The 9,722-nt window shown below is 29.3% G+C and overlaps 1 protein-coding gene across 9 annotated transcripts; it reads right to left on the bottom strand.

Moving 5' to 3' along the window:
- Window positions 1-5,586: 5,586 nt before the first annotated feature.
- On the bottom strand, window positions 5,587-9,327 carry LOC108459577 (uncharacterized). Of its 9 annotated transcripts, none has more exons than XR_008281660.1 (6): window positions 8,933-9,327; window positions 8,657-8,779; window positions 8,220-8,308; window positions 7,586-7,655; window positions 6,450-6,542; window positions 5,587-5,883 (listed from the first exon to the last, which is right to left on the bottom strand). XR_008281660.1 is itself a non-coding variant. In XM_053027168.1 (3 exons), the coding sequence occupies exons 1-3, from the start codon at window positions 8,244-8,246 to the stop codon at window positions 5,593-5,595; spliced, it is 411 nt and encodes a 136-aa protein (XP_052883128.1). In that variant the 5' UTR covers window positions 8,247-8,309; the 3' UTR covers window positions 5,587-5,592. The 9 variants fall into 9 exon arrangements, 1 of the variants encoding a protein (XP_052883128.1); XR_008281661.1 differs by having other exon boundaries at window positions 8,220-8,303; XR_008281664.1 differs by lacking the exon at window positions 7,586-7,655.
- Window positions 9,328-9,722: the final 395 nt, after the last annotated feature.

Below are 9,722 nucleotides of genomic sequence, written 5' to 3'. Positions count from 1 at the left end.
TTTCAATTTAAAATATTAAAATCTTAATTTTATAGTTAAATTGCAATTTTATTAACTAAGCTTTTATCTTTTAAGTTATTAAATATTAAATATTGTATTAAATAAATTTATCATATTTTCTTATGGTATCCAATTTTACAAATAAATATAAATATATATTTTTGATATGATCATAAAACATTATCCCCAAATCTTTGAAAATTCCACCCAACTCTCGTATGCAACTGGCTAAAATCTATAGATATTATTACGTGGCAAATTCATACTATTAACTACTTTTCTTTTCATTTTTTGGATTAAAATGTTTGATGACTATTTCTATTTCACTAATAAAATATAATCAAAGCTAAGGATTTAATTCAAATTTCTTCATCCAAATACTTTTTAATTTCAAATTTTAAATTTAATATTGTCTTCTATGTCCAAGAAAAGAGAATAATATATTTTATTACTTACGAAAAGAATTTTCAATTTCTAAATATGTTTTTTTTATTCTTAAAACATTTAAAAATGATAGAAAGACCAATGGACCACAGTGGTTCAATGCAAAATATAAAATCGGCTTTAATTATATATTCTGTAATATATATATATATATGTATGCACTTTAGTCATGGTAATTTTAGTCATATATGTGATCTTATGAAAAGTTTACGTATTTTTTGTAGTGATCAAATATTTATGTGGTATTGTGTAGATGGATCGTAATCAACATCATGCAATTGTCGAGTCGTGGCTTCAGTTTTAGCTTTTGGGGCTCTCGGATTAAAAATTAAAAACTAGGAAGGAAATTACTTCTCACCCTCATGTGAATAGAGATTATGAAAGAGAAAATTATATTAATAGTATTTTATATAGTGGTGACCAGCATTGTATTGATGTGATAAGGATGAGACCGATTGTATTTTTTAATTTGTGTGATATTCTTAGTAGAAATAATTTGTTACAATCAACTAAATCGGTGAATATTAGGGAGCAAGTGGTTATATTTTTACATATAATTGGTCATAATGTAAGGTTTCGAGTGATAGGATCTAGATATTATAGATCAACTGAGACAATTCACCGTTATTTTAGGGTTGTATTGAGAGCTATTTTGAAATTGTATAAGCTAGTTATTAGATTACCTGATGGGTCAATTCCTAGTGAAATCAGAAACAATCCAAGGTTTTATCCTTATTTTAAAGATTGTATTGGAGCATTAGATGGAACTCATGTTCGTGCATCCGTTCCACTTAACATTCAAGGAAGATTTCGTAGCCGTAAAGGGGGGACGACACAAAATGTATTGGCTGCCATTACATTTGATTTGAAATTTTCCTATGTTCTAGCTGGTTGGGAAGGTAGTGCACATGATTCTCGTATTTTAAGTGATGCACCTTCACGCCCAAGAGGATTAAGAATTCTGGAAGGTAGGAATTATACAACATTAAATACCAAATAGTTCTAGTAAGCTCATAATTTATTAGTAATAATTATGTTTTGTTAAATTGTAGGTAAATATTATCTTGCTGATGCTGGATATGGCATCCGTAATGGATTTATTACCCCATATCATGGTGTTCGATATCATTTAAAAAAGTTTAGTGCTCAGGGGCCTGAAAATGCAAATGAACTCTTTAATCTTCGTCATTCATAATTACGAATCACTATTGAACGTGTTTTCGGGATTTTGAAGAAACGGTTTCGTGTATTAGATGCTGAACCATTTTGGAATTTTCAAACTCAAGTAGATATAGTTTTGGCTTGTTGCATCATTCATAATCATATCATGGGAGTTGATCCTAGTGATTTACTTAATCAAGGATTATACGAGGAGCCTGAGTTTGATTTGATAATATCAACTCTTACGGAGCGAAAAGAAAGAGAAGAAGCAAGAGAATGGTCTGCTAAGAGAGATGAAATTGCACAAACTATGTGGACTGATTATATGGCTAGAAATATTAGGTAGGTTTAGGGCTTAGGGTTGTTGTTTCTATGTTATGTATGTTTTAGTATTAAAATTATTTTTTTTTTGTTAATGTTGGATTCTAAAATTTTAGTTTATTATATTTGTTGGATTCTGAAATTATTATGTCTTGATTTTGTTAGATATTGATTATGTTTCAAGCTTGTTAGATATTGAATTTATTATGTTTTAAGCTTGTTGGATATTGAAATGACTGACAATGACAATTATTAATGTAGAATGGGTAAGGGCAACAAAGGAAATAAGCCTTCTAATACTTTCAAAGCAGTTTCTATTAATCGAGTTGTCGAAGCTATTTCTGAAAAATTTCAAGTCCAATGCGATGCAAAATATGTGGAAAATCATTTGAGGACTGTAAAAAAATAGTGGCAGATTATATGCACAATTCGGGGTGAAAGTGGTTTTGGATGGGATGATAACATGAAAATGATCACATGTGATAGAGCGACATATGATGCAGCAGTAATGGTAATATATGTATATATATGGTAAGTATATTTCAATTATTTTTTACTTGTTATTCTAATTTTGTATAATATCCAACAGGTGCACAAGAAGTATGAGCCATTTTTGAATAAAAGCATTGATCATTATGATGAAATGGCTTTGGTTGTTGGCAAAGATATGGCAATAGGGAGTTTTGCCAGAACATTTGCTGACATAGATTTGGATGATGATAACATAGATTCAGTGCCTATAGACTGTGAGAATGAAGCGACTGAAAAGGTAAGAACAAATGTATCTTCATCTGGCACATCCAAACGTAAAAGAAAAAAGGCTCAAGAAAGTGTCAATGATGAACAAATTAAATTTGTGGGTGAACAACTTGGCAAAATTGCTAATGCTTTGGAACAATTTATTGCGGATAAGACACCACATCTTTACGAAGAAGTGATGTCAATGGAGGTAGAAGGATTTGATGATGACTTCCTTTGTTCTGTGTTTGATTATTTAGTGAGTCATGAATCTGAGGCAAAAGCTTTTTTTAGTTAAAAGTAAGAAGCATAGAAAAATTTGGCTTCAAAAATTTTCTCAAGGTTGAAGATATTGATACTTTTAATGTGGTGTAATATTAGTTATGCACTTGGACAAAATTGTTGCTATCATGTGGTGTAATATTAGTTATCATATGGTGTAATATTAGTTATGCACTTGGATAATGTTGTTGTTATCATGTGGTGTAATACTAATTATGTATTTGGATAATATTATTAATTTCTAGTATTAAGTGTGGTTTGGAAGCTAATTTATAATTATTAAATCCTTATTTTTAATTTTTATAACACAATTACAAATAATTTATTTGACTTTAGTTTTTTCAATTTATGACGGTTAATATTCTAATTTAATAATTAATTATTATTATATATTTAAAATGATTTATTTATTTATAAATAAATCATTGCAATACATGTAAAAACAATTTAAAATATAAATTTATTAATATATATATGTATAAAGTAAACTCAATCAAACAAAGAAAAGATAATAAATTCTTAAATATATAATTTTTATTAAAACAACTTTTCAGGAAAATATTTTGAAATCGCCAAACAATGAAAATATTTTACATGATTCATCCAAACACCAGAAAAGTAAATCATTTTTCAGAAATCATTTTCCAAGAAATTATTTTTCAGAAATCATTTTCCGAAAAATATTTTACCTGCAAACAAGCGGAGCCTTAAAAGTTTTCACTAACAAACAACCATTTATTATTTTGCATATGTATATTATCATAATTGATTTCTTGAAATTTCAGAAAAAAAAAAACATATATCCATAAAGACTCCCGACGGCCCAAATCCACATTTTTTTCCATATATCCGAAAATAGTCCAAAATCTCTTCCTTAAAGCATGTGGTCCATTAAACCCAAATTTAGTGATGACATAGATGCGCCTCTACCAGCCAAGTACCAGATACCCATAAAATACCTCCAATGCACTTAAACAAATTCACTTTCCATTTTTATTTATATGGTCGAATTGGATTTGATCTTTTTTTTTTTTTTGGTCATCGGTGATGAAAATATTAATTTTTCTTTCGGATTAAATTATTCGGGTATAACCTATAGAATTATGTTGGGTAATACTTTGATTTCATTTATGTTATTATGCATTATGTGCATTTACTTAAAACAATTTTATAAGCCACGTACTAGCATTTTAATTATTATTACTAAATTCTTTATAACATTTTAATAATTATTAATATTTTTTTGTAATTTTAAAATGGACGGAAATGAAACAAAAATAGAGGGGTTGGGTTGTTTTTTTTTTAATATGATTTTCTTAGTGATGTTTTAAAATTTTTAGAATCAAGATCAATTTTATATAATGTATAAATGTTAGGGTTAAATTTATAAAAGATTTTAATTATCGGTTAAATTTTTAATAACCAAATATATTTTAATAGTAGACTGATTATAATTTTTAATTGATCTAACAACCATCATGAAATTAATATTTTTTTTTTATAATCAAACCAAATAACAATTTGAATAGTTTACTTAACAAATAAACAAACACCCTTAGAAAGTTTCAAGAAAAAAGTTCCACCACCAATCACAATATCATTTTGCCATAGACTTTTGCAAAAGCCACTCTTCACGTTGCTCATTTTTGCTTTCTATTTTATTTTTGTTCTCAAAGTATCTTTTGAGAGATTAGGATTAACAATTTTCACCCATGTGTCTTTTTCAAATTTTTAGTCTACGATCTCTAAGGTTTTTTTATATTTATCTATTTTTATAATTATAGAAAATATGCAATTCAGGACTCCTCTTTAATTCATCTAAGAACAATACCCATAATTTTTTTCTTTAAAATTTTTTATGTAAAAACAAACAGAAGAGTTTAACAAAACTATTTAGAAATATTAAGTGGACATGCTGCAAACAGTTATAGTCTTGCATTCTTGTCGAAAGCCAGTTTAACGATACTATTTGCTTTTAAGTTTTTCTCTCTAGAAATATTTCAAATTTCCAAAGACTTGTTTTCAACAGAAGGTATTGAATACGTCTGATTAGAGCTAAATAAGATGTCTTTAAAGAAGCTTCCTAAAAAATGAGATGTCTTTAAAGATGCTTCCTAAAAACCTCCAAAGATGCTTCCTGAAAAATGAGATGTCTTTAAAGATGCTTCCTAAAAACCTCCAAGCTGTCTATCCAAATCAAAACTTTATTATACCTTCCGCTTTGAAAAAAAGACAGGCCATCTAAAAAACTCCAAATCTGAGCATTAAAGAAAGAACACTTTCTCAACCATCTATTAAAACCAATAATCCAATTCCCATGTTGATACCTACACTACAGCAAAATTGACTTTTAGCGGCGTTTTTTTAGGCCTTTAGCGGCGTTTTTAAGCGCCACTAAAACTATTCTTGGCGTTTTTGCAAGCGCCGCAAAAAACGCCGCTATAGATGGCGCCGCTAAATTTTGCAGCGATTATTTAAAAAGGCGCCGCTAAAGGTCAGGACCTTTAGCGGCGCTTTTCCCACAAACGCCGCTAAAGGTCAAGACCTTTAGCGGCGCTTTTCCCACAAACGCCGTTAAAGGTCATAAAAATTAAAAAAAAATAAAATATTATAAAATATTGTAAAAATCCTGAAAAATATAAAAAATTAAAATTTATTATCAAAATATTGAGAAGAAGAATAATCTATGATATAAATACATCCCGCCAAACAAAATACCGCACTTATCATACTACACCAGAAATCTAATAAAATACAAATAGAACAAAATAAGAATGAATGAAAGACATTAATGATATATAAAATCATTGTTTCTAATGCATATGCAGAAATCAAGCCATGGTGTGCACCAAAGATCCGGCTCTCGTAATAGCACCAGGCCTTGATCAAAATAATACTGCGTTTGAAAAGATGATCTTTTCCAATTAGCTGGTCAACCTGAAAAACAAACAGTTCAAAAGAAGTCATGTGTCAATTAAACTTGCCACCCTTGATATTGCTATAGGAATTAATGCATGGAGAGTGATGGAGATGGGATTGGGGATTCCTCAAGGCTGCAGCAGTAAATTTTAAGTAACAGTGGGGGAAAAGGTGAAATGAGAGATTTTAGACTAAATCCAAAGCATTAATTTCTATTAAATGAAAACAAACAAACAAATATAATTGTTAAAGAAACATTAATTTCTCTTAAATCCGGTAAAATCTTAAAGGATTTAGAAATGAATGAAATATAAGGGGGAAAAGAAAGAGGAAAAGCTAAAATTCACTCTGTCGGTTAGTAGTGATATGGAAGACAAAAAGGATAAAATGCCACATACCAAACGAAGATCATCAAACTACTTAGAATTTAATGCCAGAAAATGAAACAATGTACCATTTAGAATTATACTTTTGAATAATCTTTTGCATCAAGTGAATTATATGAATTATGATTACCACATCCACAATGTTTGGAATGGAAACAGATTCTAAACATATCAATGTTGGACAGGATTAGATGATACCTTCTCCAGAAAGCAAAGTGCAGATAGACCAGCCGTTTGATTGAAAGAGATGTCCATCGGTATGTCATTCACAGTGCATTTCACTATTTTAACCTGAAATCAAATTCCAAAATAACCGAAATGAGCTCAAGATGATTTTAAGCTATATTTGCTGCTTACGTACATATACTGATATGCAATAAATACCATTTAACTGCACTTCAATTTACAGCATTTAAACACTTCAATTTATAGCATTCAAACACTTCAATTTGCAGCACTTTAACACCTCAATTAACAACATTTATACACCTCAGTTACAGCGATAAAACATCTCAATGTCCAGCAACTAAACACTTCAATTTACAGTACTTAAACACTTCAATTTGCAACATTTAAGCACTTCAATTTACAGCATTTAAACACTTCAATTTACAGCACTTTAACACCTCAATTAACAACATTTATACACCTCAATTACAGCGATAAAACATCTCAATGTCCAGCAACTAAACACTTCAATTTGCAGTACTTAAACACTTCAATTTGCAACATTTAAGCACTTCAATTTACAGCATTTAAACATTTCAATTTACAGCATTCAAACACTTCAATTTGCAGCACTTTAACATTTCAATTAACAACATTTATACACCTCAATTACAGCGATAAAACATCTCAATTTCCAGCAACTAAACACTTCAATTTGCAGTACTTAAACACTTCAATTTGCAACATTTACTACTAATATATAATTTTAGGATTCATTAACCAAGAAAAGGAAGGACTACTAGAGCACCGAAATTTAGTAGGGACTTGAGACAGCTAGAGTTCCTTTCTTTCTACCTTTTTCATTTCATTTTGTCCTCCATATAAATTAATTAGAGCTATAATTTCTCTTGCAAAAATAAAAAAAAATACCAGCTGCTATCATGAACATTTAAATACTTGTGCACATAACGAGATGAACTATTTCAAGGAACAATTAGTATAAAAAATTAAGGAGTTGTTTCAAGGAACAAAATAATAGATACAGAGCATGTTCTGGGTAAAAAATTAACTTTGGAACAAATTATAACACAAAACTAACAACAATTTTAAGCTCAAACTTATACATTTATTCAATTATATAATTAAAACAACAATATAATACTTACCAACTTGAGATTTTCCGTCAGACTGAAACAAAGTTATTCAATTATTTACCAACTGCTTCTGTTAAGTGCTCTGCATTAACCAAGTTGCTAACCATGATTTAAAAATATAAACAAACATTTTTTTAAAATAAACTTTACTCAAAGAGGCTAAATACAACACATTGACTGGCCTAATGGTGGTGTCAGTCAGCATGAACTAAGGCGGATGTTGGTGGTTTAACTTCATGTCAGACTGAAACAAAGGCTATAACTGAAATACACATCAGTTAGCCATTCGTATGAATGCAATAAATCGGTCCACAAGTTGAATGTGCAGGACAGTAACTTTGTAGGATTCGTGATTACTGCTTATAACCATGCACTAGAATTCACATTTGGTTGAATTTTTCAGTTTTTTTATGCAAAAGCAGCATTGCATATAATATGGAAGTCATAATAGATGGTCCTCATTAGCAATTACTTTAGCTGATTAATTGTAATTCGTAAACTAACGCACATATAACAAAATACGAAAAGCAATAAAACTCCTGAAAGCTTTGAGATTTTGACAATTTTACAGGTAACTATCAACTTTTGAGCATAGCACTGAACTATCATATGCAGAGATAAAAAAGGAAGGGCATAGAAGGCATACGTTTAATACTCGGATCCATGCATGCATTCAGGATATCTAACTCTTAGTTGGTTGCCTCAGCTCCTCTCTCTGCCTTTGAAGGATCTGTCCTGTCGAGAATAAGTGAGGAATGTAAAATATTAGCAGCAATAATCACCATTAAAAAACCTTTATAAAACCAGAAAACTGTTAATACCTCAGTAAGAACACTGATTCCTAATTTCTACTTCCTCAAAAAAGAAGAAGATTATAAAAACAATCTTCAACCAAAACTCAACTAACTCCATCACCCTTTTACTCGAAATAATTACATCCACACTTAAAAACACACCACAAATCAAGAATTGAATTGAATATGCATAAAGAATTCTCAATCAACTAAACTCTCCTAGCTTAAAAGCAAAGAAATGACAGAGGCGGCTATTCTGGTAAAATTTTAATTTAATATCAACACTAACCAAAGGAAATATCGAAGAATCCTTGTCAATCCTCAAAGTATACCACCCCAAGAGTTACTACGATTAATAGCAAAAAAAGAAGAAAGGTAGACGATAATCCCCTCAAAAGTCAAACCTTGATTTCTACAAAAAGGGTTAATTCTCAACCAAAAAAAAATACAGGGCAGAAAAGAAATCATTCTACAAAGATCAAGCTTACCAATTTAGCAACAAAAATCTAAACTTCAAAGCAAATAAGGGGGAAAAATGAAGAAAACCCAGAGAGATTATACTTACCAACTTGGGATTTTCCGTCAAGTCCAACATTTTCTCGGGAAAATGAAACGAAGAGGTGGAATTAAGACTTTATAGAGCCTCAACGATTGTGTATCAAGTGGGTAACTCTTTAAATCAAACACGAATAAAATATTTTCTTAGAAACCAAACAAATCTCGTGATTTATACACAAAAGAAGACTGACGCTTTTTTAAAATCAAAATCTTGTATTTGGGTAGAAAGGTTGAAGCTTTAACTGATATATGTTGCAGAGAGATAGAGATTTAAAAAAAAAAGACATAAAAATCAATGAAGGAAGGAAATTTGAAATGGGTTAAGATGAAGGGAAAAAAATGATTTTAGGGGGGAAAAATTAAGGGTTCAACGAGGGGAAATTTTAGGGATAAAAGGCGTGATGTTTGAAAAAAAATATTTTTGCAGCGTTTTCATATAAAAACGTCACTATTGTTTATTTTTTGCTGATTTTTTATTGAATAAAAAAATGTTTGAATATATGAATTTCCTTTTAGACAAAATTTAAAATATTAATTTATTGAATTAATAAAATCACGAAAAATTCAAACCTAATAATATTAGAAATTAACTTTCATAAAATCAACTCTAAAATTTGAATTAAACACTAAAAATTTAGTATAAATTTGATGAGATTGATATCTTAATATAATTTAGAAAAATCATAGAGACTCTTAATTTTTCAAACAATCTTTTCATATAAAACATGTTTTGATTTTTGGTTTTTTTTTAAACATAGTTGAAAGTAAAAATTCTTATATTTATAAATTGTTTATTC

This window comes from Gossypium arboreum, chromosome 4 (genome assembly GCF_025698485.1).
Source record: "Gossypium arboreum isolate Shixiya-1 chromosome 4, ASM2569848v2, whole genome shotgun sequence".
Classification (NCBI taxonomy): domain Eukaryota; kingdom Viridiplantae; phylum Streptophyta; class Magnoliopsida; order Malvales; family Malvaceae; genus Gossypium; species Gossypium arboreum.
Note: the sequence above shows the minus strand (reverse complement) of the source record. Positions and strands in the feature narration are given on the sequence as shown.

What these genes read in the sequence shown, in the direction of transcription:
- LOC108459577 (XM_053027168.1), bottom strand. Translation starts at nt 8,246, where the DNA reads ATGCATGCATGGATCCGAGTATTAAAC. An exon ending in CATGGATCCGAGTATTAAAC is followed by an intron (nt 6,543 to 8,219) that starts GTATGCCTTCTA and finishes ATTTGATTTCAG; the next exon opens with GTTAAAATAGTGAAATGCAC. An exon ending in CACTTTGCTTTCTGGAGAAG is followed by an intron (nt 5,884 to 6,449) that starts GTATCATCTAAT and finishes TTTGTTTTTCAG; the next exon opens with GTTGACCAGCTAATTGGAAA.